Source organism: Lepidochelys kempii, chromosome 9, assembly GCF_965140285.1.
Source record: "Lepidochelys kempii isolate rLepKem1 chromosome 9, rLepKem1.hap1, whole genome shotgun sequence".
Lineage (NCBI taxonomy): Eukaryota > Metazoa > Chordata > Testudines > Cheloniidae > Lepidochelys > Lepidochelys kempii.
The window spans coordinates 3,762,655-3,784,322 of NC_136388.1; the positions used below are offsets into that span (position 1 = coordinate 3,762,655).

The following is a 21,668-nucleotide window of genomic DNA, read 5'->3' on the forward strand; positions in this document are numbered from 1 at the left end:
CACAACTTGTGTTGATGGTAACCAGGGGTAAAGCAGGAAAAGTTAATTTCCTTTTTCTCTTGGGGGGTCCCAACAAGGCAGCTGGGGGAGGAAAACACTGGGACTTACAGAGCCCATTGCGGGGGATATTGTCCTGTCCCGAACAGTCAAACCCTTTCCCTTCCTGGGGGAAATTTCAGCAGAGTCCCCGGATGCTAACAGGTCCTGCAGCAGCAAGGACTGCGGGCTCAGGTGGAAGCAGGACTGCCTGGCTTACCTGGGGAGAGGATCTGTGTCTGGTTCTCTCACGGTCAGCTGGAGGGAGCAATCCTCCATTCATAGGCTCCACCCTCTGATGCTCATTTAGAAGCTGGGCCAGGTGAAAAGCCAGCAGGTGTGCTGTGACCCCCACATAGCACCCTGACCAGAACTGGCCCATTGTTTCTTTGTGCTTCCTCCATTCCTCTCTTGCATCCATTTGTTCTCTGCAATCTTACACTAAGACAGGGGTGGGGACTGTCTCTGTTATAAGTTTGTATAGGGCCTAGCTTTTAGGTGCTACTGCAAATAATAAATAAGAATAAAAGAAAGTGTTATAAAGGCAGCTAACTGGAGCATGCTCACTAGGAAAGGAGGTGCACGAGGATTGTGGAGGTATATTTGAATGGGCTAAGTCTGAAGGAGGGAGAGGCATTGCTTAGTGTTCTCCATGGGGGTATAGCTCAGGCCAAGGGGATAAAACTAAGAAAAGAAGGATGAGACTGAGCATGATGAAGGATTTCTTGACAGCAGTTGTAAGAATTAGCAACGCTATTAGTGCCCTGAGACGACCCTATTCCCTAGAACATGCAGGAAGTAAAACAGAGAGGCTTAAGGAGGATTTTTTGGATATATCAACAACAAAAAGCCCCAACCTCCCACCCACAGAGTCTCACCTGTATTCTTTGTGTCTCCCCCCTCACTTGAATCCCACACTGTCTTTCTATTCACACATGAACACATACGTGCTGCCAAAACCCCAGAGAACAGACAGAGGAAAACACCTTCTGGGAGCTCTTCTTCCCTTCTTCGCGGCTAGTATTTCCCACTCCCATACCAAGGAGCCAGGCTCTGTCAATCAGATAGTGGTTCCTGCAGACTTGCTCTGCAGTGACTGGGGTTGGCTTGCCCCACAGGCTTTGAGGGGGCGTTGGGGGTGGAATCCAGCAGAGCCTGGTCTGCCATTCCTCCCCACCCCATTTCTAACCATCCCCGCCCACCCAGCTCCCACCGCCGGGATCCTTTCTGTGGGTTAGGGAGCCAGGGGAGAGCATGAAGCAGTGACAGCCCTCCCCGCAGCCTAAATCTGTAGGCAACACCCCTCCTTCCCTGCCTGCAAAGCAGCAGGAGAGGAGCCAGGGCCCCTCTGTGCCAGATTTGTCACCTGTAACCCAAGGAAATCTTTCATGTAAAAAAAAATGTTTATTTGTGTTTTCAGAAGCCATAAACTTGGAGGCTCGAATCCCAGCTTGTGCTGGGCTGCCCTGCCAGTTACACCATATTCAGCACTGAGCAAGCTGTAAGTTGTGTCACCGATGGGCAGTTTTTTGAGCAGAAGCCAGGCCTCTAGAAGCAAAGCTCCCTTTCTTTTAAGGTGTTCGTCTCAACTGCTCCTAAAAAGCTGCCTGATGCAGCTGCCTCTGCATCCTGGCTGGGAAATTAACCTCTGAAAAGCCTAGGCCTAACTTAGCAGGGCTTCCTCCTAATTTCAGGTCGCAGGGGAGCTGCAGCAGGATTTAGGTTTTGGTTCCTCCGGGGGGCGCCAAAAGACTGGTAGCTCCACTGAAGTGCGGTTGTGGGACTTTGGATACCTGGTGCCTGTGTCAGCTGACAATGGACCCTCAGACATGGGCTATTGCAGCCTTCACTGCCAAACGAGTCCGCCCAAGAAATTGACTTGAAAATGCATTTCAGGCTGTTTGCCAGGGAGCCTCCATCCAAAACTCCCATGTGGTGTCCAATACGTTATCAGTAACTCAAAACCAGAGGAGGGGGATGCAAGTGATTTAGTCTCCTCTTGTCTTTTTTCCGTCCAGCAGCTATGGGAATTACAGAGGATTAAAATACAAAAGTGATTACATTTTTTAACTGGAAATCTCAGCTCTTTGCAACACAGTAGAAGAACGGCAATCAGGGAACAGATAAAAATCCCAGTGCAACATAAAACGATTAAAAATAAAAGACCCTGTTTGAGCATAAATAGGTGGTTTTAGGCTTCAGACCTTTAGCACCTGTTAGCTGCTATTTCATTTTAAAAACCGCAAAGGGACACATTTTCTCAGTTGATTAATGGATTGTATTTCTGGCCCACTCCTCAGTGTTCACCTTCATTCAATCTGCCTTTATTCCCATGAGCTTTAGGTCTAATTCTTTGCATTACGGTAATGCCAAGAGGTCCAGTATTTGTCTAAATCCTGTGGAGATGCGTACTGAGAGACAGTCCCTGCCTTGAGAATGTATGATTTAAAGGAAAGGAAGGGTTCTTAGTCCCACTTTACCACTGGGGAGGTGCAACACAGAGAGACCAACTGATTTGTCCAACATCAGATAGGAAGTCAGTGGCATAGCTGAGAACTGAACTCAGATCTCCTGAATCTCCATCCAATACCCCAGCCAGAAATAAGCTGCAGGCTTTCTGTTCCATGTCTCAGTGACTAGCCATTGATGGAGCTGTCCTCCTGATGCTTGACCAAAAAAAAAACAACTGTTGTTTCCCCTCCTTTAGCCTTAACCTGTCACAACCCAGCTCACGTGCAAAACTGTAAAGCCAAAGAGTCTCTCTCTCCTGCAAAAGTGGAGTGCAGAGTCTATACCAAACTCACAAACACGTGCAATAGACTGTTGCTGGAAAGATGCTTTCCTAAAAGCTGTATTCCCCTATGAACTCTTCAGTAAGAAGGATCTCACGTAAATCGATCTATGTTTAGGGCCTCAGTCACTGAAGCATCTGTTTGCCAGATGCTTCTCTGCAAACTGGTATTTTGGACACTTCATTACAAACTCCCATGGGAGACTTTTGGAGATACTAAAATGTTACACATCCTGTTAGTGTACCATTACAGATTCCAGCTTTCCATAGCTGGCTATTTGTTGAAAACAGCTATCGTGTTAGTTCTAAGCACTTGTGCGGTATAAAAAAAAGTGTACAAGGGAGAAATCCACCTTACACATGGCTAATGTTGCCTGATGTACAGAATTCCTTGGGTTTTCCTCTGAACCAGACATAAGGCTTGAATGAGTCACCCCTGCTTTCTGCCAGTTTTACTGCCATTGGCGTGGAGTGCATGAGCAAACAAATGGGGCTGTTCAGGGGACATGGAGGGCAAAATCAGAGAACAATGGAATTGTCCAAGTGTAACATAGGGCCTCATGTGACCTGCCAAAACCTTCATAATGGTGATGTTGCATGAGAACCTCTGTAGTCCTTTCTTCACTATATGGAAGAATTGTTTACCCTCCTCTAAGTGGGTGATGCACTGGTATCTTTGACTTCCTGGTCCCCTACTGGCAGTCACTGATGAGGATCCTTCGCAAAGTGAATGGACTGTAACAAATGCAGTGCTAGCAGGCTGCGTGCACACTTCGTTGCTCATGTAGGCTCAGAGCTGTGTTATCCAAATGGTTTAGGGGCCATCTGAGCTGGTGTCTGGGGAGCAGGCTCTCGGCTTGGCTACCCCAGCCACTGAGAATGGAACTGTGGCGCTCAGGCTGGAAGAGAAGTAACAGTGAAATCAGGGAGGGAGAGGAAAACTCCAGGGAGATGTGGATGGGAGCAAAACTGATTGTGACGCTGCTCTGAAAAGGTCCCCCTCTTCCCCACCCCCCCATAGAGGCTCTGCGTGTGCCCCCATTCTGCACTTCCCCCCCACTGCTCTGTTCTGTTCTTTCTAGCTGGGAGAGAAGTGTTTCAAGGGGTCACAATTTTAAATTGCTTTGGGAGATGGGGCAGAGCTTCCACGTAGGGCTGTTGTTTCCCTGGAAGAGGTTAATGGCTGCCATCAACCAGTTATTTGATCGAGACAATTACAGAGGTGGTTGAAGCTGCTGGGTCTGCTATCCAGATACCTGGGGCTCCGTGTGTCCCCCATTTGCCTCGTTTGGTTTTTCCAATTTTCACCAAAATCAGGGGGTTATAGAATCAGAGACGTGTAGGACTGGAAGGGACCTTGAGAGGTCATCTAATCCAGTCCCCTGCACTCATGGCAGGACTAAGTATTATCTAGACCATCCCTGACAGCTGTTTGTCTAACCTGCTCTTAAAAATCTCCCTGGACAATTTATTCCAGTGCTTAACCACCCTGACAGTTAGGAAGTTTTTCCTAATGTTCAACTTAAACTGCCCTTGCTGCAATTTAAGCCCATTGCTTCTTGTCCTATCCTCAGATTTAAGGACAACAATTTTTCTCCCTCCTCCTTGTAACAACCTTTTATGCCTAGAAATGTTAGGATTGAGCAGATGCGGTGCTGAGAAGTTATTCATTACACCCAGAGTGCGAAATGCCATCCAGCTGAATGTATGACCTCGCTTTGCTCGACCAATAAATGGCGGTGCCTGAAGATACTGGCTATGCCCAAAGTTCAGAGAACTAGCTGGACTCTGGTCTGTCTTAACGTGAGGCCAGGTCTACATCAGGAGCACTTCACCAGAACACCAATGTACTCTACTGTCAAAACAGCCTTCGGTGAACACAGCGATAGCATGTTGGTCACAAACCACAGCTCATCACACTGACTGCCCTAGCTACGCTGGCAGGAGGCCATAGCAGAGCCCTGGCCTGAACTGCAGCAGTAGGTACACCCCTTGGCAAGTAGCTGCCATCCAATAACCGCGAGAGAGATAAGGGCTACTTGCCTATGTCTGAGGCACAGGCCTAGATGCAGAGATGTGCTGAAGGCTGATTTGGAGCTGAAGTCTAGGACTGGATCACAGTGTGAGTCCCACAGCTATCTATAGCCCCTCGAGAAGAAGATCTGGGATAAACAAGACACAGACATAGGTTGTATTTTGACTGTTGTACACAAGGAGTCAACAGGATTGACCCGGATTCCTTATCCAAGCAAACTCACATTAGCTTAACAGCTCCACCATCTTGCTGTTCTCCGGCATGCTCCTTTGCTTTTCTCTCCTGTTCTGAAGTCTGCATTGCACTTACTCCTGTTCTAATCAACGATCATGAGCTGTCATGCAACATCGTTTTTTTTAAAATGGGGGAATCCATCTTAACCATCAGGCACCACTGGTGAGGAGATAAACAGTATGAGATGAAAGAAGGCTTCCATGAACTTCTGCAAAAAAGAATCCATTTGTCATTAGGATTTTACTCTGAGGGTTATTGTAATAGGACCCTGTTGGGCTAAATTCTGTATATACGGCTCATAAGAGACAGTCCCTTTCTCTAGTCAGCCTCTTGGATACTTGAAGTGGTTCAGAGGCAAGTAGAACCCCCATCCCTATTCAACTTATGTTTCATAAGTTTTAGGGCAAGTCAAAAATGGACTACCAATTCCTTTCTGACTTCTCTCTTAGTCACATATAACAAGTTCATGAAGGTATTGTGGAAAACTAATTTAATTTATATGTACTAATAACAAAATCTAAGGCAGAAGGGAAAATACATGTCTGTCTGTAGGGAATAACACCGGAACGCTGTTTAGAGATAAAATAGTATTAAATAAAGGAAAAGGCAGACTTTTCCCTAACACTAGCTAAATAACTGAAGGAATAAATGTCTTCCTTAAATGTGTCTGTCCGTTCACGCATCTCACAGAACTCCCTTCCTGGTCCTATATGTCAGGCAAATGTCCCTCGTGAGGGTCTGCCGTGGGCAGGAGAGATAGATGTAAAAACTCCCTCCCCCACTCCCAAGAATCTCTGTCAGTGAATTCCAAGTTTTCAGATCTTCCTCCCATTGTGAAGACCAGGCCCTTTAAGAAAAGGGATAATGGATGGCTGCAGACTTCTGGGTGTTGCAGTATTTCTTGCTGCTCTGTAGGTGGTGCCCTTGTCACCTACCAATGACTTTCGGTGCCTAGGAAATAGTGGGTTGTTGTTTTGATGGAAGTGAACTGATGTCAATCAGAAAAGGCCCCTTTCTAACAATAGGCCACAGCCCATCGAAGGCAGCCTCCAGAGCCCAAGTGGAGAGAGGGACACCAATTCAGATCGGGAGAGAGGAAAACAAAACCTGGTCATCAGTAGAAGCCCATGGAGTGAAGGTTTATTGGGCACATGTTGCACTTTTGGAGGGAAAGAGGAGAGAGATTCCATGAGAAACCCTAGGACGAGAAAACACGACACCCAAGGGTTTTAGGCTCTCTGCTGCAAAATACTGACTGCAGTGGGGTTGGTCATGGTAGGAAGACCTCTTACCAGGAGCATTTGAAGGATGGGGCCCTTATGCTGGAAATCATACTGCACATGTTCCAGTGATCTCTCTGGAACAAGGCTTGCCCTGATTTTTTGTTTCAGGCCCTAGATCCCTTACTACTGGTACAGGGACCCTTGCTTAGATTCACAGGTTTCAGCTGATCAATAAATTGAGGTCAGGAACCAATTTTATGTAGAACAGCAGTTCTCTAGCTTTTCAGTGTCTGGACCTCTCCTTAAGCAAAAGAGAGAGATTTTCATGGGCCCACCTCAACTTCCCACCTCTCAGTCCATGGTGGCTTAGGGATTGAGATGTGCCCCTTGTTGCAGAAGCACCAGGAAGGGATCCACAGACTGACCACATGAGCCATAGTTTGAGAACCACTATACTAGGAAGTCCTGGTAGGGAACTTCATCTAGAGAAGTGAGCGGGGATCATCCCTTGGGATTAGATGGATATATCCATGTGGTCAGTTTCCTATGACTGTAGGAAGGTGGGCACTGGTGGAGATCAACCCTGAAAAAAGTTCTTTTACTTTTCAATAAGGGATCTCACTGTGCCCATGGAGACATGGCAGGGATGATCCACTGAGCAGCTCTTAACTGAAGCAATTCTGTGTTCTGCACTGGAGTTCTTGATAATGATATCTTACTGAAGTGCAGGTAGGGAATTTCAGGGAAATAATTGCAAGAGGAAGAATTCTGAAATCAGTTCAGTGATGGACCATTTCTTTGAAGGTTGAAATTGTACAGGTAACAAGGTTTACCTACCAATGCTGAGAACACATTTTTATGCAGAATTTAGAATTTATTTAGAATTTAGAATTTTAGATTTTTTTTTTAAAGAAAAGCTCAGGAATGGGTATGACGATTAAGTCAGTTAACAAAGCTGAACAGAAAGAAGTTGAGCAAATAGCACTGGCTTATTCAGCCTTTTCTATGGCATGGTACGAATGTCCCCTCCAATGTATGAGAGATACTCCTGTTCAGAGCACATTGCTATGAAGATGGCAGAGCTACCACTCTGCATCCCCACCCTGCGAGCCCCCAGAAGTAACACTGGCTCAATAAGCTAGAATTCCTTCCCAGGACTCCATCCACAACCTGCCTCCTCTACATCCCTGCCTGAGAGTGCCGGGGCAGAAGCTTGCCCTTAAGAAGAGACGGGCTCAAAGCAGATCCAAATAGCCCAAACTTTGAGAAAGCTGAATCTGAATCAGGCCCATATGAAGCTTTAATAATAATTAACAAAACGGGATTGATTTTGTGTGCCCAATGTTATTGAAACTGCACACCTCTTCAGCTGAAAAAAAAAACAACCCAGAGAGGTATACCTGACTATTACTATAGCTTTGTCAATGGTTACCACACATGATGGCATCACTGCATAATGTTTAACTTTAAATTATCGCAAAACTCATTCCCAGCAACACCCTTTGTGTTAAATCTGCAAGGCCCAAAATTAATGGTGCATTTCAGCCATGGGCTGTAAGCCTCAGTGACAATCTAGTAATGAATGTCAAACAAACCAGAGTTGGCTGTTTTGTTACAAACAAAGCTAAAGTGCAAAGAGTTTTCCAGCTATGCTTTAGCAATAACAATTCTATGCATCTATCCTTGGTATCTAAGCAAATTTACCTATCCATAGCAAAGCCACATGGATCTTTGGTTTCCAGATACCTTTTGCTCACATTATTGTTACATTATTGCAGAAAGGGATCTGGGGGTCATAGTGGACCACAAGCTAAATATGAGTCAACAGTGTAACACTGTTGCAAAAAAAGCAAACATCATTCTGGCATGTATTAGCAGGAGTGTTGTAAGCAAGACACGAGAAGTAATTCTTCCACTCTGCTCTGTGCTGATTAGGCCTCAACTGGAGTATTGTGTCCAGTTCTGTGGGCCACATTTCAGGAAAGATGTGTACAAATTGGAGAAAGTCCAGAGAAGAGCAGCAACAATGACTAAAGGTCTAGAAAACATGACCTATGAGGGAAAATTGAAAAAATTGGGTTTGTTTAGTCTGGAGAAGAGACGACTGAGAGGGGACATGATACCAGTTTTCAAGTACAGAAAAGAGTTACAAGGAGGAGGGAGAAAAATTGTTTTTCTTCACCTCTGAGGATACAACAAGAAGCAACGGGCTTAAATTGCAACAAGGGAGGTTTAGGTTGGACATTAGGAAAAACTTCCTAACTGTCAAGGTGGTTAAACACTGGAATAAATTTCCTCGTGAGGTTGTGGAATCTCCATCATTGGGGATTTTTAAGAGCAGGTTAGACAAACACCTGTCAGGGATGGCCTAGATAATGCTTAGTCCTTCCTTGAGTGCAGGGGACTGGACTAGATGACCTCTCGATGTCCCTTCCAGTCCTACGATTCTAGGATTCTTTGAATTTACGTGCTGCACATTAATTGAAAAATTGGTGCCATTCATACACACAGCTTTACATGCACAATATACTGTGCTCAATTTTATTTTTATTATTCTACCATAGCACCAAGGAGCCCTAGTCTGAGTATAAGGCAAGAGACGACAGATGGCTACAGGCAGATGGAGGCGCACTAGGAAACAATGAACCAATATTGCTCAGCATGATCAGCTCTGGTCTCACTATACCAGTGGTCTAACTATTGTCAAGTTTTTTGTGGGCATCATGGCAAAAGCGAGTTTTAGGGAGGGTTTTGAAAGAGAACAAGGAGGGAGCTTTGTGGATGTTTATGCGGGGCTCCTCCCAAGCATGACGGGTAGCATGGGAGAAAGCATGAAGTTGATTTTTTGAAAATTGAACCAGAAAGTAATGGAGGCTGGGATCATGGGCTGGCTGGAGGTGAGAGCTGACCTCTCGATACTGAATGAGAGATGATGGGTAGGGTGGGGCTAGGCCAGGAAAGGCCTCAAAAGTGAAGACAAGCAGCTCATGATTGATGTGACAGAGAAGGGGGAGAAAGTGGAGGGATCCAAAGAGAGGGATGACATGGACAAAGAAACAGACAAGTAAAATGGTCTTTGCAGCAGCATTCTGAATGGATATCAGCAGGGCAAGACTGCATTTGTGAAGGCCAAAGAAGGACATCTGAGAACATGGGTCTAACGGGACTTGCAAACTCCAAGCATTTACTGTCCTATGACTCTCCCCTGGGCATAAATTGTGGTTCTTTGGTGTGAATTTACATTCTGCAGTGGTCAGATCAGCAGCCCCATCAGAATGGCTAATAGATCCTGCTACACCAGAAGGAAGAATGTGCCACTGGGCTGCGTCATCTGAAGATAGCAGCCACCTGGAGTGGGTAGGAACAGGCTGAAGAAGACTCAACCATCTTAACATTATATATGTATTAGGTACACTGAAGTGGGTCTTACATCTTCCTCTGAAGCAGCTAGCATTGGCCACTGTCAGAGACAAACTACAGACACTGACTAGACTGGACCCTGTCCTGTCCTGGTATGGAGGAAGGATGGGTTTATGGTTAAGGCATTGGCCTGAGAGTCACCTGGTGGGGGCTTGATTCTGAGCTTTGCTACAGACTCCCTGTGACTTGTTAGTTACTTGGTCTCTCTCTCTCTCTCTGCCTCAGTTCCCTATCAGTAAAATGGGCATACTTTGACTATCTCCTCTGTCTAGGTTGTAAGCAGGTGCTGTCTCTAGCTATCTGTACGTACAGCACTCGGCTCAATGCACCACTGACTGGGTGGAACTGTATAATAATAATAATTATACAGTTCTTACGTTGCCTGAATTCACCAAACCTCTATGATCTGGAAAAGAGGGTTTGAAATTTCACACAAAACAGTTCTCATGATCTCTGTGTGGTGTTTCCCACTTCAGCTCTGCCTGGAGGCAGTGTGGAAATATCGTTTTTCCTGCTATTTAATTTGGCACTGCCATGTTCAAACCAGATCAGGATGATGCCAGTCACATGACAACGAAGAACAATCAACCAAACTTTTGACTCTCAAGGCTCGGTTTCATCTTGAGGGATGGGCACAGATTTGGGTTGGTTTATACTTTTATCTGAATTGGATCACCTATTCCTACTTGGAATTATGCCAGAATCTGCCCTGAGAAAGGGGATGACAACCCCGGAGGCTCAAGAAATAGTTCTCAGTGCTTCTTTCACTGTTAGAAATTAAAGATCAATGGCACAATCCAAAGCTCTTCAAAGTCAATGGACATCTTCCAGTTTACTTCAGTGAGCTTTGGATCCAGCCCTAGAGGAAATGCTTTCCTTGTACCTCTCACAGCTGAAGTACAGCCAATAAATGCATGCTCTTTCTGAGATCATGTGCGATACAATAATGGTACAAGGATAAAACCTCCAAAGCCCAAAGCATACAAACAAAAGAGGGATATGTATCCAAAAATAAGCCCTCTGTGCCATACCCTGCTCACTCTATTCTGCTGATGCACTGAAGCTGATGGAACTATCTGCATGAGTCAAGCAAGCATGATTTCCCCCTGTTGATGTAAGCCAGCCATCCTTACTCTCTCTCTCTCTCTCATTGAAGTCAACAACATTACTTGTGTAAGGCCTCTTCCTGCGACTTAGGCCTGCAGGATTTAGTCCTGTATTTGCAGCAGGTCCAGGTAAATGTACAATGTTGTGTTACTATGGAACCAGGCATTAGCAACAGGAGTTTTTGAAAGCTACAAAAGGATCGGAACATTTGCAAGGTGCCGACCTCAAACTAATATTCAGTTAGGACTCCTGGCTATTTGAGTGTGTTCATGCAAAGCAGCATTCATTCCCTGGCTATTATTCCAGAGTCACAAGGAACTATTGGATAATGTATTCCATTGCTCAAAGGACAATTTATAGGGATGTGTAAACGTTCCAGATCACATGTGATCATATAGCTGCAGCTATAAACAGAGCCTTACAAGGGTTTCTGTTGTTAACAATGTGGAGACCCAAAGCTCCGTGTCTCACCTGGCTGATCTCAGAAATTGGAGGCCTGTGTCTGACATTATTCCAGGTAACAAAATCTTTTACTGGGGTCAGACTTTGATTGATTTTAGGGCTCTGTTGAGCATGTTTTTATTCTTGGGATAACTTGGCAATAACAACATTTTGTAGCTCACGAAAGCTCATGCTCAAATAAATTGGTTAGTCGCTAAGGTGCCACAAGTACTCCTTTTCTTTTTGCAAATACAGACTAACACGGCTGTTACTCTGAAACATTTTAAAGATATTTGTAAAGGCCTGCCAAGTAGTTGGGATTTTATATTCACAACCAATTCCATCTAATGTACTGATATTTTTCTTCTAGTATATGAATCCTTTTATTCAATATATGGCTGTTGAAATTAGAAAGTGCATGTCTCCAGCTGAATTAGTAGGATTTCATTGAAGACAGTTTATCTATCTATCTACAGTGTTATTCAGGTATTTATGTGTGCCAGGAACATAAGGAGTGATGGCTTCACACTAAGACATTTAAAGAATGTGAAAGATAAGTCACATGTCTTCATTCAGCCATAAAAAGCACTCACAGCCACACGTGATCCTGGTGATAAATGGTCTTAGTTTTTTTCACCTGCTCTCCTCATAATTGGCAGAAGTGAGGCAAACAATTAAAAAATGATGCCCTACCATGTGTGTTTGACATGGCAGATGAGCGCAATTTGAAAAGGGCACATCTGGAAAAGTTCATTTTTCTTGGTCTCTTTCTGTTCCCCATTTCATTTTAAATCATCCATGAAATTTCATAGATAGTGTTTTATCTGAAGGATTCGTTACACACAGGGCCTTTTGTTATACCTGGGGACTGATTCTGTTCCTTTCAAGGTTAATGGCAATGCAGACAGGATTGGCTCATTATATAGATTTGTAAGATGATTTCTTGCTGTTTGGGGTGTTGCTAGCATTGTTCAACATAGCTTTTACACTGATCCCTGCTAATTAGAAATGTGATATGTGATCTGTCCAAATAGAAATCTGTCTTTTATGTAAAAGACCTTTTCGGTTTTGCCTCAAAGGAGGACACAAATTTATATGCCCGTCAGACACATGCAAAAAGAAATACGAAGTATAGTACTTATCTGCAAATTATACATAACTTTTTATCTATGCTCTAAATCTAATTTGTCTCATTTTATTTATACTGTACCATTATTTTACTGCAACTTGATATTTGATTGAAAGTTTTCTGCAACAGAGCTGGGAAAATATGTCCAAAAATTACCACTGATGTTCATTTGAGATTTTTAATGGATTTGATTCAGCTTGTGTTTTTCAACTGCTTTGTTCACTTTCCACATATAAGCTGGAAGATGCAGTTAGCGGCAGGACTGTTTGCCAGATTTAAGTGAATGTTATAAAATATTCCCCCAAAGCAACTTTCAGATTCATAGTTGCAAAGATTCACACCAAAAACCTGATTCTAAGAGTCGCACATTCCTCCAGTCATGGAACAGAAACATTCCAAAATGACTCAAATGACAAATATTGAACCTTCACAGTGCACATCTTGCAAAGGAGCTACACACCCACAATTATTCACAGAAACTGTCCAGTAACCAATTTTGAATAACAAATCAATGCCAGTGTTGTAAACATTTCTGTTTATGCTTGTTCGTATCTCTTTGCTCTTGGACTTTGACATGTCACTTAGCAAAAACATACTTCACCCACTAACACTAAACATCGTAATAGGGTGTCTTTCTCCTAGCTGTTATTAGAAAACTAAGGATCTGATCAAACTAGATGGGAGACTTTCTGCTGCCTTCCACAGGAGCTGGATCCGGCCATTAACAGAAAAAATTATGGGCCCAATCCAAGAACCTTTATCAAAAATATTAGTCTTCCTTACTTAGGCATACAAAATCAATGGGACTGCTCACACAAGTAACAGTCTCAAGATCAGGCCCCAACTTTGTCTGTAGGTGCTTTTCAGTTCAAATATAAAAGGATTCTACTAATAAGATACTGTATTTGCCCTGACTGATTTACATGTGTGTTTCAGTTAGCAGACTCTGATCCGAAATGTGACCCTGATGAAGCGTAAGTACTCTCACTCCACATTCTCACCGGTTTTTATTTTGTATTTGGAATTTTACAGGCAATGCAAAGTAAGGAAACACAAAATAATCTAGATGCTCTAAACAAGAGTACCATGTGCATACCATTAATATAAAAAGGGATAGCAAGCATGCTAACCATGGCTGTTTGAGCTTAATTTTTCTTCAGACAGAGAGAAATACAAAGAGGAGATACCGAGCTGTTTCTTATGATAATGTATAATTTTGTTGTTTTGTTAACATAGAAAGAATGATTGTGATGTACAATATATTTGAAGGAAAACAGTTATACACATTTGCATTTAAACACATCCCATTAATTAAATGCTGTACTCCTACAAATTCATTAATGGTGCTGGTTCTTCCACCACTCAGGTTAAGGGCAGCACTTCAATTGATTTCATGTCCCAACATGTTGTCTGTTTCTTTAATTGCTAGGTGTGTTAATTACAACGAGGAGAGCCTCAGTGCCTGGTATGTCTGGTGAGTACTGATCCATTCTAAAGACAGAATTGGCAAAAAAAAGTCTGTACTGATATATAGACAGGAAAGCTGAGTGAATAATTTAATTTGGGGTAGAACCAAAATTAAAGTATTTTTGGTTTTGTGAGGTCTGGGTTTTGTTTTGTGTTTTTTTATGTTTTTGGATGTTGCTGCCCTTTAAAAAAAAATCTAGCTAAATTTCTAAATAAAATAAAAATAAAATGCCATTTTGAAACAAAAAGTTGCCAGGTTTCATTTTGAAATTGTGGAACTGCACCGTTTTGACTTTTTAAATTTTTTTTCATTTTTTATTTGACTGACAGTATTTGCCTAATTTGACCTGAAATTGCATTTTTCAGCAAATAAACTATTTGACTGAAAAAATTCACCCAGTTATAGATATGGAAAGAGCAATTGATAGCAAGGAACATTTCTCCTCACATTTCATCTGAATTTTCTGTGCTTAAGCCCACTATTTTGTGTTCTGACCTGACTGGATCATTTTTCCACATCCCCTTCACTGTTTGCGGACAGCAGAGGGGATCAGCTGGACATTTTTAATGGAAAAAAAAGCAAAATTCTTCATGAAAAGTGTTTTTGCAAAAATTCTAAATTTTCAGAAAAAAGCCAGCCAGCTGGGAGGACCTGATCCTCTGGAGTATTGCATCCAGTTTTGGGCCCCCAACTACAGAAAGGATGTGAATAAATTGGAGAGAGCCCAGTAGAGGACAACAAAAACAATCAGGGTGCTGGGGCACATGACTTACAAGGAGAGGCTGAGGGAACAGGGCTTATTTAGTCTGTGGAAGAGAAGAATGAGGGGGGATTTGACAGAAGCCTTCAACTACCTGAAAGGGGGTTCCAAAGAGGATGGAGCTCGGCTGTTCTCTGTGATGGCAGCTGACAGAATAAGGAGCAATGCTCTCAAGTTGCAGTGGGGGAGCTCTAGGTTGGATATTAGGAAACACTATTTCACTAGGAGGGTGGTGAAACACTGGAATGCGTTACCTAGGGAGGTGGTCGAATCTCCTTCCTTAGAAGTTTTTAAGGTCAGGCTTGACAAAGCCCTGGCTGGGATGATTTAGTTGGGGATTGGTCCTGCTTTGAGCAGGGGGTTGGACTAGATGACCTCCTGAGGTCCCTTCCAACCCTGATATTCTATGATTCTATGATCCAAAGCACAGGAGCAACTGATGGGACTTTGACCACTGGCTGCAACAGTCTGTGCAATTCTGGTCCAAAAACTCCCCCTCTCCCCGACACAAAAAAGAGGTTTTGCAGTAAATGATTTGAAGTTTTTTGTGCAAGAGAATTTCAATAATTGGACCAACTTTGCCCTTCTCTTAGTTAGCAGGTCTCTTCTCTTCTGCAGATCAAATCTTCTCAGTCTCCCAAAACCCTGCCCTCCTGCCTCTCATTTCTGAAACCATTTGCAGTTACCACCTGCTGTTGATTGTTCCATGTCTGTGTCTCGGCCTCAGGTTACTGATCTTATTCTTTCTGGCCACGATCCTGTCCTGTGGGATTCTCTTCTGCCTGCAGTGCTGGCTGAAACAACGGAGCAGCTTCCCCTCCCGGCGCACACTTGCCGTGTTTGCACTCAGTGACTCCGATTCTCTTGGTGGTTAGTCTCCATTTAGATCTTTGCGGGGCTTCTCATTGCTAAACCTGCTCCTGTCGGGTCCACGCCAAACTCAGTGGCAGGGCCATAGATCACTGACTCCATAGGTAAAGTGATGCTGCATTCAATTCAGTGATCTTGCCTCCCATCCAGATGAGAGTTACTGCCCTGGGCTTCCTTCCTGGAAAGATGTCCATCTCATGGGGCATTTAAAACAATCATTAGATTCATTGGAACATTGTCACAATGGCACATAGGCACTGGGTTAATTGTGCTCAGCCCCTCCCACCGTGCACCCAGGGCTGGTCTCTTAGAATATCTAAGAGTATTTCCATTAACTTCAATAGGCATTGGATCAGATCTTAAATGATCACCCCTCAGAAGAAACCCCAAGGATGTCCCATCAGGCTGAGTGCGTGAGCCCTGATAATCCAAGAGGAAACCCTGGTAGCTTCCTGGGCCAGGGGGTGAGAGTCAACGATAGACTCTCTGGGGAAACCACACCAGACCAAACGTTTGGCTCCCCTAGTGTTGGCAGATTGAATTCAGAGCTCCCCAACCCACAACGGGTAGTTAGCTGGTCCCAGAGCACTGAGCTGCAGCTGCTACATGGACACGGCAGATTTCTCTTCTAATTTTCTTTCAAGTGACTGGAGCCACGTGATACTTCAATATCTCCAGCTAATGTAGCTCTCAAGTCATCATCAGGTCCCCCCCCTCCATACACACCCACCCACACAGTCACCTCGGTCCCCCATGTGTGGTTTCACTCAAGGCTGGCGTATGGTTACCAAGAAAAGCTCCATTTTTCTCTTCCCAGTAAGTGATGCTTCCCCGTGTGCATTTTCCGGGGTGCACGCCCACTCTCCAAACCCAGACCTGTGCCCTTCTCCCGCCCTGCGCGTCGGCACCAGAGGGACTGGATCGCCTCCTTCCTACGAGGATATTATGAAGGCAGGCAAACACTAGGGGCCTGATTCATTCCCCTCCCCCCCGTGTTACTCCAGATCGACACCAGTGTGAGAACAGAATCAGCCAGAAGGCTGAAGGGGAGACAGAGGAAGTATTTTATTTTTAACTTAAAAGGGGAAACGACATGCCAATAGAACAACACCCACTTTTCCTTCATACGCCAGAGGACTGCACGGCAGAGAGTAAGTTTTCACTGGCCCTGCAGGCTGAAGATCTGGATCTGAACTTCAGGCTCCTCCAAAGTTTAGGTCTGTCTGTACCGAGCATTTTTGGTTCAGCCTGAACATTTAGCCTATTAAATATCCTAATTCCTCCCCTGTGCTTGCAACTCACTGCCTTACAGGAGCGAAGGCTCGGAAATGACTAGGCAGTGGCTTCTCAAGGCAGAAAGAGATGGGTTTGCTTCAGTCATTTGGCACCGAGCCAGCATGGCACCCGTGGCGTTAAGAGTTGCACTGTTCTACTGTGCAGTGCGGTGTAAATATTCCCCATGTAAGTGAAGGGCTGTTTGCCTCCCGTGAAATGTGTAGCATGGTTTAAAAGACACAGATAGTGCAAAATACAGCTGCTTTAAAGGCGGCAGAGGAAAAGCATGAACCATGGCATGTGCAGCCGGAACCAAATTAAAATGTTGCTTTGGTTATTTTCAGTTGATGTAAATACTCTTGATTTCAGTATTAATATTGTGACTGTCTCCACTGTAGTAAAGGAATGGTGGTCAGCCCGCAGCTCTGTCTGCCGGCCCAGCCCCAAAGGGCAGGAAGGGGACCAGCCTTTGAGACCACTGCCTGCTTTCCCGTTGCCACGCTCCAGGCCTGCTGACTTCCCAACCTCTCAGGTGCTGAGATCCAGGATTCTGGTTTTGGCTTAGAAATAACAATAGCTTATAATTAATCGAACACAGTGAACTCCATAGGTGGTCTGTATTTTATTCTGCGTAAAGCATTATTGACTTATTATTATTTACTTGGTTCTAAATATGTTGCTGCTTTTAATTTCATTGAATGTCGCCTTCTAGTCATATTACTGGAGTGGCTAACAAGCCAGGAGAGTTCAGTTTTTCACTATACACCCCTATTTTGAATACCTTATTCACAAGATTCAAGTAACCCACCTTCAGGCCAACTTCCAGCAGAGGGCGATACAGACTATCAATAGTGATTAAGGGGCTTTTTGGTCACATCAAAATTGAGCTTGCCACAGAGAACAGGTTAGGGTTGCTGTGTTATTGCGGGGGTTTAAAATTTGATTTGTTTCACATTTTGGTGCTTTTGTTATTCAAAAAATAAAATGGTTTAACCCCATTGTGTTCAGTGGCATACTCGATCTGCCGTAATAACCCCCACAATGCTGTGGGATAAAGAAAACGAGAGTCACAGAAATAGGCTGTGACGTATTCATGATTGTGAGATGACATATGTGACCACAATACCGCCGGGCAGCCGGCTTTAACACTACGGGGGTGCCAGGAGCAGCTTGTGGGGGGGAAGGGTCCATCCGCTAAAAGGCTCAATGCGGTTGTATGGGGTGTTTTTGTTTCATGGGGGGATGAGGAAGACCTTGGGCCAAGGTACCTTGCTGCCCTTGTCTGGCTCACTGATCTGAAATTCCCAGCCCACAAGAGCCAGTTATGCTTGACACTGCTCTCTACTTCACTGGATTATCTACAAGGGGAAGGTCATCAGAGGCATATACCCAGTGGATACTGGTGACATCTGGGAAGTGTGTAGGGAAACTTGCATTTTGCTCTGAGGCTGGGAGTTCCTTTCCCAGATCGGCAGAAGAACTCTGTGTAGCTCAACAGGTGTCTCTCTGTCACCAACAGAAGTTGGTCCAATAAAAAATATATCCCTCCCCCACCTTGCCTTTCTAAGGAACCTCACTGCACTCATATTGCTTTTGACACTCTACCCTGCCTGGGCTGGGTATATAACTTCTCATACACACAGACACACGTCTACTCATGCTGGCAACCTACAACCTTCAAGCCAGGTCAGGATGCACTCCAGGATGAGCTCGGTTCCCATCAGGGTATTGAAGCATGGGGAAAGCGGTCACTGTCACTCCCCATGCTGTACATGTGCAGTGGACAAATGGAAGACCTTCCTCTCCGGAGTTGTCAATCTATCACCGTCCACCAGTGTAACATTGTGGGAGGGCTGAGCATTTGTCCCCATGAAAAGTACACCAGGGCATGGATCCAAGAGGGTTTGAGCAAAAGAACTTTCCTCCCCATTGGTGAGCTTGGCGTGGAACAGCTACACCGCTTATGACCAGTGGTTTGTCATAATAGCTGGAATCTCTATGTGCCCCACAAGAATCAGTGTTGGGTAATGAGTAAGGCACTGGGCTCAGAGCCAGGATGCCTGGGGTCTATTCCTCCCTCTGCCACAGATATGATGTGTTACCTTGGTCATGTCACTGTCCAGTGCCTCAGTTTCCCTGTCTGTAAAATGGGGATAATGACAGTTACTCTTACTTACATGGAGGCATTTAGGTTTGTGGATCCATCCAGTAGCAGATCCACTGTTGCATTTCTTCGCTCAGTCCCTGGCCCCTCCGAGCTGCCCCAGAGCAGCATGGGTGGAATGAGTTCCCTAGGTGGTCTCTCCAGAGAACAGTCACTTTACTTTGTGCCTTATGTTCCCATGCAGCACTCAGCCATGATGAAGATATTTCTCTTTGGCTGAGCTCTATTTCCAGGAGTTACAATGGAAGACGAGACATTTTTTTTATAAAGTATCAGCTGAAAAATCTCTGTCTTTCAGATGTAATAGTGCTGAGAAATAATGATGACACTCCATAACTGCCTTCCAACTAACGTAACTGACACTGCATATTAACAATGCAATGAAATGGAAATCATGTGAAAAAACCATGGAAGGCAATAAGGGGGTGAATATTTTGGCTCTGGGATCTGCTGTTGCTAAGTCTTGATAGTGAATAAATAATGAACTGTAGAAGGATTAATTGCCTGGGGTCCAGTAGGATGCAAATGAAGGAGTGGCATGAGGAAGGCTGCACAGTGAGGCTTTCACTTCAACACTCCATTCAAGGATTGAATAATAAAGTCATAAATACAGTAAATTGGATGGAAAAGCCACAATGGCCTTTTGGATCTAATGCAAAATTGAGCAAAATCTAATACAGACTGGACATATTGGGGGGATGTTTCCAAAGAGAAAACAAAAACATAAGAACGGTCATTCTGGGTCAGACCAAGGGTCCATCTAGCCCAGTGCCCTGTCTTCAATCAGTGGCTAATGCCAGGTGCCCCAGAAGGAATGAACAGAACAGGTAATCATCAAGTGATCCATCCCCTGTTGCCGATTCCCAGCTTCTGGCAAACAGAGACTAGGGACACCATCCCTGCCCATCCTGGCTAATAGCCTTGATGGACCTATCCTCCATGAACTTATCTAGTTTTTTTTTTTTTTAACCCTGTTATAGTCTTGGCCTTCACAATATCCACTGGCAAAGAGTTCCACAGGTTGGTTGTGAGTTGTGTGAAGAAATACTTCCTTTTGTTTGTTTTAAACCTGCTGCCTATTAACTTCATTTGGTGACCCCTTGTTCTTGTGTTATGAGAAGGAGTAAAGAACACTTTCTTATTTCCTTTCTCCACACCAGTCATGATTTTATAGACCTCAATCATATCCCCCCTTAGTCATCTCTTTTCCAAGCTGAAAAGTCCCAGTCTTATTAATCTCTCCTCATATGGCAGCTGTTACATACCCCCTCATCATTTTTGTTGCCCTTTTCTGAACCTTTTCCAATTCCAATAGATTTTTTTTGAGATGGGGCGACCACATCTGCACGCAGTATTCAAGGTGTGGGTGTACCATGGATTTATCTAGAGGCAATGTGATATTGTCTGTCTTATTATCTATCCCTTTCTTAATGATTCCCAGCATTCTGTTCGCTTTTTTGACTCCTGCTGCACATTGAGTGGATGTTTTCAGAGAATTATCCACAATGACTCCAAGATCTCTTTCTTGAGTGGTAACAGCTAATTTAGACCCCATCATTTTATATGTATAGTTGGTTTCAGTAACAGTCTCTAAGGTGCCACAAGTACTCCTTTTCTTTTTTATGTATAGTTGGGATTATGTTTTCCAATGTGCATTACTTTGCATTTACTTTGCAAATCAATCAAGAATGACAAGCAACATGCAAAAAAACAGGAAATAACAGAAATGCTCACTGATCTGTTTTCCAGCTCAATCCGAAGACTCAGTATTTTAGTCTAGAATGATTTGTTTGATGGTGTCTTTTGGGTAGAGGGAGAGGACGGGGAATCAATTTTGCAGGACAGACGTAGGTGGCTGTTTTTCTCTGGGCCATTAGATGGCAGGATTTCAAGCTTTTTCGCAATCTGAGCTGAAGATGCTAATCCAAGTATGGGCTCAACTTTGTAAGTGTGTCTTGGATACCCTTGGAAAGGTGCCCTCAGCTCCCTTTGACAGTGCTGAGCACCGCAGGATCTAGCCCTACAGGAGGTCTGTTGGGCTGCATGCTGCAAAGAAGCTGAAACACGTTTTTCTTTGGTTCCTTTCTTAGTTTCAAAACTAAGGCCATGTTTCTGCCGTGAGCCCCCTGACACCAGATACTTGCACCACCAAAGAGAGCTCCATTGAAGTCAGCTCAGTCCACACAGCACAGGGGCTCAAGTATCTCTTAATAATGCTTCAAATCTATAAAAGGAAGGTGTTGTCTATTGATGTGCACATAAAACTGAGAGCCAGGAGCACCTGGGTTGTGTCTTCAGTTCTGACACTGATTTTTTCTGTAGCCTTGGACTAGTCACTTAACCCCTCTGCCTCAGCTTTCCCCTCTGTAAAATGGGGATAATAGAACTCACCTGCCTGTTAAGAGTTGAATTTCTTAATACTTGAGAAGCTTTGAAGACAAAATCACTCCAAGTGCTAAGCAGTATTATTTATTATTATATATTTGTTCACTATTATTAAATGCTGTCAACATTTGCAGGAAGAACTCAATATCCTGGCGACCTTAACAGGTAAAAAGCCTTTTGGTTTCCCCTTTAAAGAAGTGGGGCACCCAGGGCCTGTTGTTTAGTCGTTGTGTTATGCAAGCTAATCTCATTTTTGCTTATACTGCTGCACATTCTTGGAACTCATCGATGCAGAAAGCAGCCTGTATGAATGCTCCTTCTGTATGGATT

The 21,668-nt window shown here is 44.1% G+C and overlaps 1 protein-coding gene across 2 annotated transcripts; it reads left to right on the forward strand.

The window, feature by feature from the left end:
- Positions 1-11,241: 11,241 nt before the first annotated feature.
- Positions 11,242-17,781, forward strand: TMEM207 (transmembrane protein 207). 2 transcript variants are annotated; one of them, XM_073359038.2, is made up of 5 exons: positions 11,242-11,363; positions 13,353-13,390; positions 13,846-13,890; positions 15,372-15,514; positions 16,332-17,781. In XM_073359038.2, exons 1-5 carry the CDS (start codon positions 11,289-11,291, stop codon positions 16,478-16,480), a joined length of 450 nt encoding a protein of 149 aa, XP_073215139.1. In that variant the 5' UTR covers positions 11,242-11,288; the 3' UTR covers positions 16,481-17,781. The 2 variants fall into 2 exon arrangements, with proteins under 2 accessions (XP_073215139.1, XP_073215138.1); XM_073359037.2 differs by having other exon boundaries at positions 17,188-17,781.
- The last annotated feature ends 3,887 nt before the right edge of the window (positions 17,782-21,668 follow it).